General features: G+C 44.5%; 1 protein-coding gene across 1 annotated transcript in view; it reads right to left on the reverse strand.

Moving 5' to 3' along the window:
• nme7 (NME/NM23 family member 7) overlaps positions 1 to 16,843 on the reverse strand; it is a 21,279-nt gene extending 4,436 nt beyond the window's left edge. Inside the window, exons 1-10 of the mRNA XM_023954485.2 lie at positions 16,741 to 16,843; positions 15,995 to 16,096; positions 15,641 to 15,807; positions 12,412 to 12,522; positions 9,702 to 9,752; positions 9,406 to 9,613; positions 9,223 to 9,328; positions 2,645 to 2,709; positions 2,450 to 2,518; positions 2,227 to 2,328 (exon numbers count right to left, since the gene is read on the reverse strand). Coding sequence (XP_023810253.1) covers positions 2,227 to 2,328; positions 2,450 to 2,518; positions 2,645 to 2,709; positions 9,223 to 9,328; positions 9,406 to 9,613; positions 9,702 to 9,752; positions 12,412 to 12,522; positions 15,641 to 15,807; positions 15,995 to 16,096; positions 16,741 to 16,743 — 984 coding nt within the window. The 5' untranslated portion in view covers positions 16,744 to 16,843. The remainder of the gene's footprint in view (positions 1 to 2,226; positions 2,329 to 2,449; positions 2,519 to 2,644; positions 2,710 to 9,222; positions 9,329 to 9,405; positions 9,614 to 9,701; positions 9,753 to 12,411; positions 12,523 to 15,640; positions 15,808 to 15,994; positions 16,097 to 16,740) is intronic.
• Positions 16,844 to 16,855: the final 12 nt, after the last annotated feature.

Genomic DNA, 16,855 nt, shown 5'->3' on the forward strand with positions numbered 1-16,855 from the left:
ATAATTCGCGGTGTATAAACAATTAGCAAAACAACCAAAAACATAATTTCCGTGTTCACTGCAACAGTTTAAAAATTAGACTCCAAATGACCCTCGTCGACGTAGGAGGCAAACATCAAACATAAAAGGGCTCATCTGATTGATCAACAACGTAAACGGGTCCTTCCGATTGGTTAAATGCATAAAGGGATTTATTTCATTTGTTCAATATTTCAAGCTGCCATGAGATTGTTTTAGCAAATTTAAGGTAACCATTTATTGCGATTTTCGCCGTCTTTTTCGGTATGCATATTGCACAGCTTAATGTCGCGATAACGATAAATTTGCGGTATATTGTGCAGGCCTAAATCACAGGGACTCTGTAGTTTGGCAGTGACACCTAACTACTGTATTATGTTTATGGTTGTAGTGCAACAAAACATGAGAGTAAAAGAGTTCAAATTCGATCACAAACACTAAAGTTAGCAGCTCTTCAGGAAATATTTTCTCTAAAACAGTCTTAACTCCTTAAATGAAAAACAAAAGAGGAGGATGGATAATGTTTCATGTATTATCTTCACTGCAGAGAACGTTAGAGGTCATCCTGAAAAGCTAGCTGCCAAAAAAACCAAACAAGCTAAACTGCTAAATTAGAAGTCTTTCTCCAAGGATTACAGAAGAAAGTCAATAGATGGTGCTGAAGCAGGTGATAGCCTTTCATGTTTACTACAGAGCGGTATCTTTGCTCCACAGAGACAGACCATATCCATTTTCACAAACCCATTAAGAGCAGAAAAAAGAAAAATCAATATTTTCATCAATGTATTTCTCTGCTGTAACAGGAAACTCCACGTTTCAGAGCTATTTTTAGACTCCACATCTGGGATCACTGTGGTGTTGTGTAGACGGGGACAGATGTATTTAAATGTGGGGGGGCGTTTGGTCTGGCGGGGTCCGGCTCGTCTAACAGAGGAGGGCTGTGTCTGTCCACTCTGTTAGGAGGACATGTCACGAGATGGAGCGCAGCCTCATGACTGAGGGACTGACTCAGCGGAGGGTGGAGGTGTCCGAGTCCCACCACCCAAAAAGGTGATTCACCTTCACGATGAAATAAGTTTAAGGTCAATGCCTCCCATTGTTTTTTTTTCCTATTTGACATGAGCTGGTTATGGATTAGTCAGCTGGAATGAATGAATAATCAATTCCTCCCACAAACAGCTGAACCTCATAGACATTTTCACACAGTCCAGAGCCGTGCCGTTTGTGCATTTGGCTCTCCAACAATAATCTCAAAAGACGAACGCGGTCTGTGGGAAAGCTCCGCAGACATCTGCTGGCTGCCAAGCAGCCGCCTGATGGCCTCTGTGCATCGGCGACTTTCTGCTCGCGCGGCAATTCCAACAACCCAGTTCCACCGTGAGCCGGGAGTGCTGATGTGTCAGACGGCACCGGGGTGAGCCCGGGGTCACGCGCTGATGAAACCGCAGGGCCCACACATCGGAGGCAATCAGACAAGTTACAGAACTCCGAGTGGAGTCAACAGATGAAAGACTAGTGTTTACCTGGAAGGATGAAAAACAGAAAGACACAGCAAGAATCTACTTTTACATCTACAGCGGCTTATAAAAGGCTGTCTGTGGCAGTTTTCTCTAAAGAACTCAGCTAATGCAGGCATGCAGGGCAGTTTGTGTCTATATTAAATGTTACGTTTGTGCTCCTAAAAGAGGCTTTTCCTTCTCTGAAAGGGAAATGATGTGTTGCTAAACACAGAACGCAATGGCACAGAAAAGGGAAATTTCAGCACAAAAATCTTTGAGACTCTTGAACAGCCTTCACAGCTGAGTCATGGGCAGCCACCGCGCGTGGGAAGAAGCGTGCAGGTACGGTGTCATAGCAACCCAGCAGCGTGTCTTATCATTAGATTTCACATCATGTTCTAGAACAGCCCTGCAGCTGCAGCAGCACCAAACACACAACGGTTCCTCTCAAGTGTTCGTTTTCTGATATGCTTGTTTGTCCTAAATGTACATTGTGCCAACTATACACTCAAGCGTTCACAAACAAAAGATTGTTTTTCTACTGGACTCAAGTTTTTTTCAACACATCAGTCCCGGACTTCATAAAACAACTAAAATACTCTGAAAAATCTCTGAGGCAGAAAGGGAAAAGGATTGGCATGAAGTTGGCTTTACTCGGAAAGAGCAAACATAACCGTGTGAGGAGGATCCAACTGGGGAAAATACTCACTGGATCAGCCGGGCCGCAGAATTCCCTGAAGGTCTTGGGTGTGTCTGTGCCTCGGATCTCCAGAGCCATGCAGGGTCCAGAGCACAGCTCCGTCACCATACCCTGACAGCACATGCAAGCAAGCAGGCGGGTGTTTTCTTTTTGTGCAAAAATCAAAGCAAACATCTCTTGTCGTTTGCTTTTTGCGGGGGAAAAAGCCCACGATGAGATGGTTGGTACTCACAGGATACTCTAAAACAACCCCTTTGTAAACCTCATAGAACTCCTCTGCGTTCACCCGCTCCATGTTGAACTGTCAAAAACAGAAACACAAACTCAGGAACGTGCGCACGTGAAGCTTTCTTACCCGAACACGTAAATGATTCACATTCAAACCCAGTTTAGAGCCCAAAAGACAGCAGAAATGTTCAAGTTTTACCATCTGAAGTGCAGAGATTTCAAATCCAGCTGCAGATATGGAGTTGAGGATCTTCCCTGTGAGACCTGTGAACACATCAAAGGGCTTCATGTCCTCCAGCTTTTGTGAGTTTTATCCAATAAATCAGACTTTTGGCTTACATTAAATGAAGCAAAACCAACAGTATTGTTACTTAAATGCTGTAACTCAGTCTCAGTTTCTGTGGAAACTGAAGGTGATCCTTTTACGTGCATGTCACTGTGTCCATGCGTTTTAGTAGAAATGATGGAACAGATCTGCATAAGTTACAGTGAAGGTCAGGCGGCTGCAGCAACACATGTGAAAGAGGGCGCCAGCCTCAGGATCTCCGTCAGCCAATGGCAAAAGCAGCTTGTGTCCGCCTCACGCAGACATTTTCCATCAATTCCTCCTGCTGCAGTGAACAACCACAGCTTTCACATTGAGAGGCTCGGTCAGCCCTGTCAGATTTTCTTCTGGTTCTGTCACAGTCTGGCTAAATGCAACAGGTAATAAACCCCCCCCTGAGCCCCCTGTGCACTCCCCAGACAGCGGCAGACAGCAGTCTGCTTTAGATACGCATAACTCAGCTCCCACAGCAGCTGCTGCTGTTGCTAGGTGATCCTATTCTGGGTGCCTGGCAACAGAAACTTCTCTGTTCCAGTCATGTCTGGGTGTAATTTCAGTCACAACTTCCTTTATCATGGCCATGATAGGCTGCGTCTAGTCATAGCTGTCCCGTAAATGAGTTACTTGAGGGATTCTTGAGGGGAATGGGAGCGAGCGCTTCGGCACACTTTGTCCTCAGCTGGACGACCTGTTCAGGCCGAGTTTCTATTCTCGGCTCAGACCAAATATATTCCCAGGGGACTGAAGGTAAACACTGCAAGCTGACTTTAAAATAGTCAAACTGTTTCGAACACTGAGGCTACGCTATCTGCAAATGCTCCGCTCCTAAGAATAAATATCAGAAAAATGGAACATTTAACACGGAAGACTATGCATACTTCACTTTAATCCCATTCAGAGTTTGGTAAACAAAGATGCCAAAAAAAGATCAGTGGATTCTTACAGCTCCCCAAATGAAACAAATACACCCATGGATGAAGAATTACTCAAACCACTCTGTCACCATTTATCTGACCAGGAGTAAGGTGAACTGTAGAAACAGAGACTGAAAAGTAAGTGTACCTCATGATACAACTTTTAGATAAAACAGTTAGCTTCCTTCACTGGGGTCAGTGGTTACGACTTAACATCCAGTCCTCCAAAAAGTCATTTTAGTCAGGCTCAGATCTGAGTTTCTGAGTCCCACTTTGATCAGACGTTTTTTTCAGGACATAGTTTCAGCAGAGCAGCAGTAGTTCATCCCACGCCCACCTCTGAGTGGTGGGCTGTTGGCATGGAGTAAGCCCTCCCCCCATTTCCCATCATCCATCTCCACGCCCTCCTATCTTACAGCCTCTCACAACCCCAACATAACATTAACGGTGCAACAAAATTGGCGAGCGATACTGGAGCTTTCCAGTTTTGAGCCAGATGTCAGATCAGGCGAGGAAAACAAATTTGAACGTGGATCTATTTGTCCATCAGTGGATCCATCTGAATGGAGCGGAGCAGGGAGCTTGTGGCTCCCATGTCACTACAAGCTGATTCACAACTGTTTGAATCATTAAATAAATACTCAGAAACGTGTTTTCAATCTGCATGTCCCTAGTATATGTCCTCTACCATGAGAAAAGTGCTATGGGAACACATGAAAATCCCCAAAGAATTTCATCAAAGTGGATCTTTTGGTGTGTCACTGCAACATGCTGATTCCTTTCCTCACAGCCATTTTTTATTTTATTTTTTTATAACAGTGTGAGGCATTGGGGAAACCTGGTTACTGTATTCACTGAGAGTACATTTGGACGACAAAGACTGGACATTCTCCACTCCACTCAGAAACAAAAGCTGCATTCCCATGAGGCCTTGTCCGTTCACTCTAAACGGATTAATGGGATTCCCACTTCCTGCCACTTTTATGGAGCTCTGGAGGCCGTGGGCTCAACTGACTGAAGCTGAGTTACAGAATGTTTGACAGAACACATTGTAATATGGATGGGAACTTGGTGAGAAGCAAGCAGTGCGATGTACTTCAATACGTTTGTGAAACTAGTGTATTTGCAGACCAGTTCATCTCAAACAATAATCAGTTGGAAATGCTTCCTCCGCTCATGTGACATCCCAGGAGCAAACACAGCCTGGCTCACGTCAAAAGCAGAATAATCCCTCCAAACCCAACAAAGGAGAGAGATAAGGACCAACTTCCTGTCCCGAATGGAAACTCCTTTGTGTGGAGGCCGACAGTTAGCTAGGATTTAGTGGGCTCACAAATGCCGTGAAAAACAAAGCAATTGCCTCCACACTCCACTGTTCTGTGGTTGATCTACAAAAAGCCTTCTCTGACACAAAAGTGTGACCTTTTACACACAAACACAAAAAATATATATATATATCTGTCCTGTTGATTTGAGGCCACAGCAACCTCTGATCCTCAGGTGAAGTGAATGCTGTCAGAACAATGGGTGAGAAAAGCCACAAAGGCCAAGTTGGGCAAAAAAATGTGAGACCTCCAGATGTGAAATGTCTCTGAACTGTACTGAGAGATCATAAATATCATGAGCAACCTTAGCTGAGGCCAAAGTTTGTAACAAAACAGTCTTTAGGGACCGGTGTTTGGGGTCAGAATCAAGGAAGACTGATGGAAGACTCCCTCTAGCAGGAAGTGAGGACAGCTGGTAAACAGGTAGAAGTCTGCACAGTCCCTTCACTGGACTAAGAAAAGTATTAATAACTTTAAATACATATTAGGAACCAGATTATGGTATATTTTTTAAAAAAAGTTAAGAAAAACACGGTAAGATTAGAAAAAATTCTTTCTCTCACTGCTCTTCAAGCATTTTCACAGATCTGATCTGATGATCATTAAATCTAAGTGAAACATTGTTCCATCTGTGTGTGTTGGATGTGTATGTGCAAATACCTCTATTTATGATTAGGAAAAATCATGATGTCAACAGGAAAGCACCATTTTCTTTATTTTCTAAGCAGTTTATGTATTAACATCTAAAACAGATTTTAATGTATGTATTTTTTATGTCGATTGTCTTTTTCCTTCATTTTTAATGCTGAAATGTCTTGAAATAAATCAAATCCATCAATTTGAAAAAAGAAAAGATCAACTATAGGATGTTGGCCATTTGTCCTTCAGAGCCAACAGCATACATAGGATTGCTGCTGGAGACATTTGAAGAGAATCTTGTTTGTCAAGCATTAATTCCTGCAGCAAAGCTTTCCTTGTGCTGGAACCACCATCCAGCTGTTGTCACGACAACACCAGATGGAGGATTGCCTGGCGCCCTGATTGGCATTAATTACATGCTAAGGCTGTTATGCTCCAGTTTCAACCCTTCCAGTGCTCTTTCCAGGGTCCGGATGATAAAACAGACTTCTCTGCTTGTGACGGCATTTCTCTGTCGATCGCTGCACAGTGGGAGCTTCCACAGAACCCTCCAGCAAGAAAACCTTGGAACTAGACATAGGTGTGTTTATTTTTGATGTAAAACTGGGCTTTTTGGTGGTTCAGACCATCACTACACCACCACCATGCTTTACAGTGGGAATGCTGTATTTGGCTACCTCCAAATACAGCATTCGCTACGGCGGGTCCTTTCTGCAGAGACCGTAAAGCTGTCGTCCTCTTTTATTTCAAAAAGAATTGAACTAGTACTGCTTTTAACCAGCATGTTTTAATTATGTACCACTATAAAGATAAATGTATAATCATTTAATAGTAAAAAATAAACAACTTTAGCACAAGATTTTTCTCTTTGAGAAAAATAGCTGCTTCCTTTAGATCTGGCGGTGCCTGAACGCAACATCAGACCAGAAAATGAGTAAATGACTCAGTAATGAAGAAATACTTATTTAGCAGCCATTTAGCCTTTTAACTCTTTATCCAGCTTTAAAATCACATCAACTTTTCCGCTGGAAATTGACTCCAGAAGTGAGATCACCACCATCTCCTGAATACAAAATAGGGCTCTTGATTCTATAAAAAGAACAGACATTATTGTATTAGAGCTGCATGTCTGAGTCACACTGCCGTCCTGATGTACAGAGAGGAAGAAATGACAGCAGCCACCAACAATCACTGCAGATATACACGGGGGGGCCTTTCGATCCAGATAAGGTTTTATAACCGTTACAGCTGCTCCATAGTGGTTTCCATTCAACAAACCATGGTTGTGCTTATTACACAACAGCAACATGAGGGGGAAAAAAGCCACAAAATGGGCTGTAAATGTTTGAGTGGATCATGGCGGATGCGTCTGCACGCTGACATGGCATTAATACACACCGGAATGCTCCAAACAATCGGACCACATTTACAAAGGTTGCTGTTCCCCAGAAAAAGGTGCATTTCCTGCAAAAAACAACAGGTTTAACTATAAGCAGAAAAAGAAAATTCAAAACAGTAATCAATGATTGAACGTTCAAGCAAGTGCTGGATGAAATTAGATAAGGAAGCTAATAAATGCTAATGGCTGATATGAACTCCAAAGGCTGCAGCCATAGCTAATCTGAGAGAGAACATTTTATTATTACGGTACTTCAAAAATGTAAATATTGAGGACTAAAAAGGCCAAAGATAGCAACATTTGAAAAACAGTGACAAGAAAAATCATGTCAATGTCCGAAAAAAGGAAGAATACTTGAAATGAAAAACTGGATTCTGAACCATTTGACAAATGAAGCAGCGCTACAAGAAGCTCTCAAGACAAAAAACAACTGAATGACGGCAGAAACGTTCAAGTTTAACGGAAATTTCTAGCTTAAAGCGATACTTTTTAGAAGAAGTTTAAGCTTTGTCTTTCATACCAGGTATAACAGCACAATATTTTTTTAAAAACTAATAAATAAAGATGAGCCAACAAAGAAAAGAACTTTCGGAAGATGCTGATTATGTTGATGCCAGAATTCTGCAAAAATGCATCCTCATTTATATATGAGGAAATCTGCTGTATTTCTGTCAAAAAAGGCAAAATAATTAAGTCACTTCTTGCAGGTGAATTTTTTTAAATCATAATTTCTCTTTTAACTTCATTTATACTTATAAAATAAAATAAAACAGACATGAATGCATGAATTAAAAGGAGCACAAAAAATATTTTTTGCATTTGTTACAGAACAATCACAGTTCTGTAACAAATGAAAAATGTTTGTACTTTTTCAACAAAACACTAACGTAATATATGTTTATTTTCAGGATGTTTTATTTGAGCTTAAATCTTTGGTGTAATCAGTTTTTTTTTGACTGATCTATTATACAGTTTCTGACTGTTTACATTTAAATTTTGTTCTTTAATTCGGTTCCTTTTACTTTTTTCCTCAAACATCTGTTGTAATAAAGTCAGACATGTCATTTTTAACCTAAAGAAGGATGGGTTAGTGGAATCTCTGCGCTTAGAGATTCTCTTTTCTGCTGAATAAAAGCAGGATGACTCCTACAGACTTCTACAATGGCATCTGTTATTATTCATTAAAGAATATCTGACTCCACTTTACTTGATATTTCGTCTTTCATGGTGACTTTTAGTTGAGATTTCATCAATAATAATAACTAAATGTTGGGCTCATAGCACCCAGCCCCATGCAGGGGGTTTGAAGCTGTGCAGACTGATGCTCTCAGGCAGCACTGTGCTCAAATGTTTTCACCAATAATAATAAAAAAGGTGCATTCATTCACAATATGAAGTTGTGAAACACTTGTGAAAATTTAATCCAGAGAAAGTGAAACTACCGCTGGAAGGCAGGACATGTTCTTGTAATTGGAAGGAAAGTGGTGATAAGACAACTACAGCAAACACTCAGAAACTCATTTTGCTTAAGGATCCTATCAAGTATATCTATGTGAATGTGAGCTGCTGTTTGCTCCAAGGTGGATCAATAACCAGGTTTCCCCTCAGACAGGACCTAACTGTGTGCTGACTCCAGCTCTGCCCCGAGGATTTCACATTTCACAGGTCACAGCTCTGGCGGCATGCTCCAAGAGCCGGGATCAAGGCAGGGATTTGGAAAAACCCAAGGCCAAATTCCATATGAGTAAGATCCATTGAGCAGACCGGTCTCGTCTGTCTTGATTATCCGTTTGAGCACAAAGACACACATGCAGAGAAGAATCCTCTGATCCATCCCATACTCTACACTCGAGAATCTGACCTGTCCCATCAGAGTTCAGCTGGGTGAACTGGATCGGTTCAGGAATTCCTTTGTGTCTTCACCTGTTGGCCCTTTAGAAATACCAGCCAGAACTATTCAGAGGGGACTGGTTAAGCCCGGTGTTATGAAAAGTGTTCATTCTTTGATTTATTTTGAGCTATTTTACTTGTTTCTTCATTTGCTTTGCTGTGTTTCTACACAGAAGTCAAACGTGTCATTCAGCTGGAAATGTAATATGGAAAGAGAAATTAAGGGGATTCAGGGATCTATGAATCCTCCAGAAAGAATCCAGTCCTCAAAGCTCTGCTCCTTACCGTCGGACACAGCATGAGGTTTGATTATGCAGCACGTGCAGTCTGTAAAGGTGGCTGTGTTGGAGGGTCCGTGGCCAATTGCAGAAGGGAAAAAGAATTCTAGCTCCTAAGAAAAACAAAGAAGAAGACTGGAAACGGAGCACATGTGGATACACTGCAAGGTTTTTCACAGAAAGCCCTTACTCTTGCTGCTGCATCGAGCGACTCGGAGCCGTGCCCGACATTTTGAAGGCCGTCTGTCCCAAAGTGAGCGCGGATGCTCTGTGGGGCCTCCCTCCGTGCTGCTGCAGAATCCGCGGGTCCCAGGAGCTTCCTCCAGACAGACGTGGCCTCGTCACCCATTATCTCCATAGCAACCACAGGGCCCGAGGACATAAACTGTACCAGGTTACTGCAAAATGGAGCAATAGGAAGCGAAGTAATGATTTGAATGGAAACACGGTAAAAAAACAGAGAAGTCTAATACGGAGAGAACTCACTTAAAGAAAGACTTGGACTGATGCTCCATGTAGAAGTCTGCAGCCTGGCTCCTGCAGTCCAGCAAAAGCAGGAAGCAAAGTTAATAGGAGACCAAAAGATTACAAATATCCTATAAAGTTGTTCGTTTTCTATTTAAAATAAAATAATGACACCACTTGAGACTTTAGTCATTTCAAAAACATTCAGCAGTCGCTGTATTTATCTCAATAAAGCACATTTTTGTTTATTATTGTTAATAGATCTTAGGGGGGAAACGATTCATTTCTACAACGGATCGATTCATGTCGGAATTTGTGGCTGACGATACGGTTCATATTGGATGTTGGTTCTGTCAAGGTGCAGGGGGGCTCGAGAGCCGGTAGGACCCAGAATGCAGAGGCAGGGGCACGTGGTTCAAGGGCAAGGGGTTTAATAGTAACAAAAAGCGCTGCAGAGCAGGATGACAAAACAAAACTAAAACTTACTGTGGCATGGCGAGGGACAAGGAACAAGGCATGAACACCATAACAGGGGTACTGGACCAACACAGGAGGAAGGCAGAGACAAGACTTATATACAGACAGGGCAGACAAGACACAGGTGGACACGATCAGGGCTGAATGGGAACCAAAGGAAGTAAAACTCAAGAAACCAGACAAGACAGGAGACTTTCAAAATAAAACAGGAAACAGAAACAAGACAGAACAAGGACCAAAAACAAGACAACAAAATCAAATCATGACAGTACCCCCCCCTCAAGGAACCGCTCCGAGGTTCCAAAAGTCACATGAGGGGGGGGCCCCGGAGGATAAACCTCGACGGGCACAAGAGTCCGGAGAACGGCCGGGGGTCCGCGCCGTCCGGCGAGGCAGGTCCGGAGGACGGCCGGGGGCCGAGCGGTCCGGCGAGGCAGGTCCGGAGGACGGCCGGGGGGCCGTGCGGTCCGGCGAGGCAGGTCAGGCGTGGTGGAGTCGTCAGGCGTGGTGGAGTCGTCAGACGTGGTGGAGTCGTCAGGCGTGGTGGAGTCGTCAGGCGTGGTGGAGTCGTCAGGCGTGGTGGAGTCGTCAGGCGTGGTGGAGTCAGGCGTGGAGTCAGGCGTGGAGTCAGGCGTGGAGTCAGGCGTGGAGTCAGGCGTGGAGTCAGGCGTGGAGTCAGGCGTGGAGTCAGGCGTGGAGTCAGGCGTGGAGTCAGGCGTGGAGTCAGGCGTGGAGTCAGGCGTGGAGTCAGGCATGGAGTCAGGCATGGAGTCAGGCATGGAGTCAGGCTCCGGCGGGTCGGGCCAGCAGTCAGGCTCCGGCGGGTCGGGCCAGCAGTCAGGCTCCGGCGGGTCGGGCCAGCAGTCAGGCTCCGGCGGGTCGGGCCAGCAGTCAGGCTCCGGCGGGTCGGGCCAGCAGTCAGGCTCCGGCGGGTCGGGCCAGCAGTCAGGCTCCGGCGGGTCGGGCCAGCAGTCAGGCTCCGGCGGGTCGGGCCAGCAGTCAGGCTCCGGCGGGTCGGGCCAGCAGTCAGGCTCCGGTGGGTCGGGCCAGCAGTCAAGCTCTGGCGGGTCAGGCGTGGAGCCGAGCTCAGGCGGGTCAGGCGTGGAGCCGAGCTCAGGCGGGTCAGGCGTGGAGCCGAGCTCAGGCGGGTCAGGCGTGGCAGTGGAACCGGGGACCCATCGGGGCGCAGGCGGCACCCCCCTGGGAGCCGGGACGGGTCGGGGCGCAGGCGGCACCCCCCTGGGAGCTGGGATGGGTCGGGGTGCAGGCGGCACCCCCCTGGGAGCCGGGACGGGTTGGGGTGCGTCCGGGACCACCACTGGACATGGCTGTGGTGCGTCCGGGACCACCACTGGGGGAGGTTGTGGTGCATCCGGGACCACCACTGAACGTGGCTGTGGTGCATCCCGGACCACCACTGAACGTGACTGTGGGGGACGGCGGGGACGACGGCGACGTCGACCCCCCCTCATGGCGAGACGGCTCCCAGTTTAGTCCTGCTCTGCTGGGTCCAGAAAATTTGGTTGGTCCATTCTGTCAAGGTGCAGGGGGGCTCGAGAGCCGGTAGGACCCAGAATGCAGAGGCAGGGGCACGTGGTTCAAGGGCAAGGGGTTTAATAGTAACAAAAAGCGCTGCAGAGCAGGATGACAAAACAAAACTAAAACTTACTGTGGCATGGCGAGGGACAAGGAACAAGGCATGAACACCATAACAGGGGTACTGGACCAACACAGGAGGAAGGCAGGGACAAGACTTATATACAGACAGGGCAGACAAGACACAGGTGGACACGATCAGGGCTGAATGGGAACCAAAGGAAGTAAAACTCAAGAAACCAGACAAGACAGGAGACTTTCAAAATAAAACAGGAAACAGAAACAAGACAGAACAAGGACCAAAAACAAGACAACAAAATCAAATCATGACAGGTTCATTTTGAAAGAATCCGATTGGAACCGATTCACTGACCCAAAACGGATCCAGAACATATTCAACCAGTGTGACTCATAGATAAATACCTGGTACTGAAAAGTTCAGGTGACGTTTTCCAGATTCCTTGTATTTCTTGCAAGATAATCAAGTGTAAATGAAATATGTGTACAAACAAACAAGTAAACAGAATGAATGTCAAATCCATTCACATTTTAGTTTCCTAAAGTTCAGTCCACTGTTGTTTTTCTACATCCAAAGAATCATGTCAGTAAATGTCTGACAGGTTGCTCCAGCACATCTGGAGGGTCATCGTGATCTCACCATGAAAGTCTGGTCATCTTAGCTTTGGTCACGATCAGGTTGGAGGAGTAAACCAATTCCATCACATCCCCGATCTTAGTCACAACATCTGGCTTTATCAGAGCGAGAGTTCTGCACAGACGGAGACAGAAAACAGCTTCAGAGAAAACATCACAGCACCGTCACATAGTCTTCTTCAAGAACTCACAAAATGAGGGGAAAGATGAAAGAAACCTTTGACATAACTTTACTTCAGCGTCCTGTGGAGATGATGTTCACCTTTCTGATTTGCGTGTTTTAATCCTTCCATTAGCTTTGAACCCTCGCCATAATGCTGCCACCACAACACTGGTATGTGCAGCTTTTAAAGGGCCGACATCTCGCTATGCTTAAGCCTTTTACAGTAAACTATATCCATGCGTATGACAATACCTTTGGTCCGCTAAACACATTTTTTGTCCCCCTGTCCCCAAGAACCCCCGCATAACTGGCCTCAATGACTACAGGCCTGTGGCACTCACGTCTGTAGTCATGAAGTCATTCGAGCGTCTGGTCCTCCCCCACCTCAAATCCTTCACCTCCCCCCTCCTGGACCCTCTGCAGTTCGCCTACAGAGCCAATAGGTCTGTAGACGATGCCATCAACCAGGCCCTACACTTCATCCTGCAGCACCTGGACTCCCCGGGAACCTATGCTAGGATTCTGTTCGTGGACTTCAGCTCTGCGTTCAATACCATCCTCCCCTCTCTGCTCCAGGAAAAGCTCCTCCAGCTCAACGTGCCTGACTCCACCTGCAGGTGGATCACTGACTTCCTAATGGACCGGAGGCAGTGTGTGCGGCTGGGGAAGAATGTCTCCACCACCCAATGCATCAGCACAGGAACTCCACAGGGCTGTGTACTTTCCCCTCTGCTCTTCTCCCTGTACACTAACTGCTGCACCTCCAGCCATGACTCTGTCAAACTGATCAAGTTTGCAGATGACACCACCCTCATCGGACTCATCTCTAATGATGATGAGTCTGCCTATAGGAGGGAGGTGGACTGGCTGGGGTCGTGGTGCAGCATCAACAACCTGGAGCTGAACACCCAGAAGACAGTGGAGATGATCGTGGACTTCAGGAGAGTCACACCCCCCTCACCCCCTCTCACCCTGTCAGACTCTCCTATCAACCTAGTGGACTCTGTGCGTTTCCTCTGCACCACCATCACGCAGGACCTCAAGTGGGAGCCATCCATCTGCTCTCTCCTCAAAAAGGCCCAGCAGAGGATGTACTTCCTGCGGCAGTTGAAGAAAGCCCGGCTGCCGGCCCAGATGATGGTGCAGTTCTACACGGCCATCATTGAGTCCATCCTCACCTCCTCCATCACCGTGTGGTACACTAGTGCCACAACCAGGGACATTAACAGGCTACAGCGTATTGTGCGCTCAGCAGAGAAGGTGATCGGCTGCAGCCTCCCATCTGTCCAGGAACTATATGTCTCCAGAACCCGGGGACGTGCAGGCCGGATAGCTGCCGACCCTTCCCACCCTGGACATTCCCTACTGAAACTACTCCCTTCAGGCAGGAGGCTAAGGTCCATCAGGACCAGAACCTCCAGACACAAGAACAGTTTCTTTCCCTCTGCAGTCAGACTCTTAAACGCCCTGTAACCCCCCCCCCCCCCCCCCTAAATTTCACTTCAATGTCCAATCAGTCACCAGCCCACTACCTGCACCTTGAACATTCTCAGTTTGCACTGTTTTGACACCCCTTGCACTACTGACTCTATTTATATTTTTGTTCTGTCCATTTGTAAAAATGTTGTTGCTTACTGTTCTTCTGTTTTATGTTGCACATTTGCACCGAAACAAATTCCTACTCTGTGTAGCTACACAGAATATGGCAATAAAAACTTCTTGAATCCTTGAATCCTTTTTAGGAAATATTTGTTATTATCACAGCAATTTTTTTCTGCCCGGAAGTAAGACGACTTGATCTCTGAGGCTCCGCCTTTCCCTCCTTGAAGGTGCCGTCCATTTCATGATGTCATTCTAGAGTCGGCCTCGGCGGCGTGTCTGTGTTTCACGCACACAAAGAAAAAAACGACATCCGAACTTTTGCAAAGATGGATGTGCATTTTGGGCAAATTAAAAGGAAAGCGTTAAGCCGATCACCGCTAGCTCCACGGAGAAAGCGAGTGTGTGTTTGCCTGGGGTCAGTGCTGGCAGCGCAGACTCTTCCTCACTTTGTGACGTCACAAAGTGGATTGGGAGGGGCTGGTGCTCATAGTGCAGGTTTTTAGAGGAATACCCAGAGAACCGTGAATTAATCAGAATACCACTTTGGGTTTGTTTTTGTGAGGAATTCACATTATAATACACGTAAAAGCTCTAAAAAGTTGATTTTGCATGATATAGGCCTTTTAATGAAAATAATATTTTAATAAATTTTCATTCATATTAATATAACTTTTTTCTTAACAATCCTATTCACAAAGGCCGCCCGGAGTATTTTCTACGCCACAAATCTGATCTTTTTCCAGCCGCATTTTTTCTTCTGTTCCTGATTCACAACGATTTGATTAAAGAAATACTCAGAAGAGCAATTTTCAGCCTAATTTTCTTTCTATATGGACTCCATGATCAGAAAAATATCAAAAGAAAAAGTTGCAAACACCAAAAACACAATTTTCATTGAACGTGACTCGAACACACCTTCCACATAAAAGAGGGTGAGCCGCATGAAATCTTAAAAACCTAATGACTTGATATGATGCAGTCAATTTTGGTCACTTTTTCTATTTTTTTTAAAATCTTATGTGAATAATGATTACATCTTTTATCAGCAAAAATGTCTGCATAAAATAAAGTAAGATTGGGGGTGGGAATTCAAAAGATTTTACTTCTACCAACTCGTTTTTCAAGCACTTTATTACTTTCTGTTTATCATGTTTATGTCACTATTTTATTTTTTGTTAAAAAAAAAAAAACTCAAAGTACATTAATCAATCTTTATCTTTTTTTTCATTTATGATGCTTTATGGTGCCTTCAACTTTGATGTGTTTTATTAAAACATGAAGTTTGTAAAACTATTTACGTAAACAGTAATGTTTTCTGATTTCCACTGACCGCTTTACATTTTTGAGGCGTCTGGAAAAAAGCTTCTCTTCCAGTCATTCTTTTCAAGAGCTTGCACATAAATCTGAATGGTATGTGCAGTAACTAGAGGGGATAAAAGAGACTTACGTGCAGCTTAACCAATCGTACCTTTCTTTTTTGCTGCCCAGCTTGTTTCTTGTGTACTGATCTCCATAATCTATCAGATTTAGCTGCCGGGAGAAAACATTCACTCGGTTCCCAACAAACAAATCCCGTGGATGGATGTCATCATACTTGATCCTTTTTAAAAATACCCGCTGGTTTTTCACATCGAACTGTAGAGTGATAAAAAAAAACACACACACACACTCAGACTTGTAGATTGTTCAATGATTTATACATTTGAGAAGGAGGCAAAGACTGCAATCACAACCTTTAAACTATTCAATGTGTTCAAAAGCTACAGAAAAGAAATCAGTAATCAGAAATAAGTGGAATTATAATAATTATTGTTTTTTTTACCATTTCCATGGAGCCATCGTTGGGGTAATAGAACAGCTGGAAGCGTCTCATCAGAGCTGCGATGGGGTCAAACCATTCAGCTAGAAAAGCATAGCGATCCTCCTGAAGAGACAAGAAGTCAGTCAAATTCTAAACAGCAAGAAATAAAATGCAGTGGCGTGAATCCAGTAAAACGTTTGACTAAACTTCTGATGTATGTTCAACCATGTGAGATACAATTAAGCCTTTAGCATTGCACAGCAGGGACCCCAGTGCCAGATTTGAATGTTAAACATACCAGTATTGGTGGGATTCTGCATTATTAGCATCACCAAGACAGAAAGTGACCATAAAAAGGGGGGGTATTTCTACTATTATTTGTATCAGCCAACATATGTCGATGCAAACTGACCAATCAGAAAACATTTCCATAAAAACAGCTTTTTAATTTGAAATCAAAAGCACATACTAGTGTTTATTCGTCGACTGCTAAACCCTGGATTGACCTGACACGCTTTGCTAAAATCTATATTCAATTAAAACATGTTCCGTGCTATTAAACTTATTTATATTTCAGGAGAAATAATTACAAGACACACTTAGTTCCACAGAAGAGTTAGCACCTTGCTTTCCTAGATCTGCTAAAAGTTGCTAAGCGGAGTTTAGCAAACAACAACATCTTCAATTTGTTCAAAATTAATTATACGTTTTATATCATTAAAGCGTTTTGGAACGTTTTTAAATAAAGAGGGGCGATAAACGCTTACCATTTTAACAAGTAAACAAAAGCTAAATGTCGTAGCTCTGTTTAATGGACGGCAGTTATCCCGGGCTCCGATTCGTATCTATAGCAACCAGCCAAGGTGCGTTCATGAAAAACCG

The sequence above is a fragment of the Oryzias latipes genome, chromosome 4 (assembly GCF_053564925.1).
Source record: "Oryzias latipes strain Hd-rR chromosome 4, Olatipes_Hd-rR_3.1".
Taxonomy (NCBI): Eukaryota; Metazoa; Chordata; class Actinopteri; order Beloniformes; family Adrianichthyidae; genus Oryzias; species Oryzias latipes.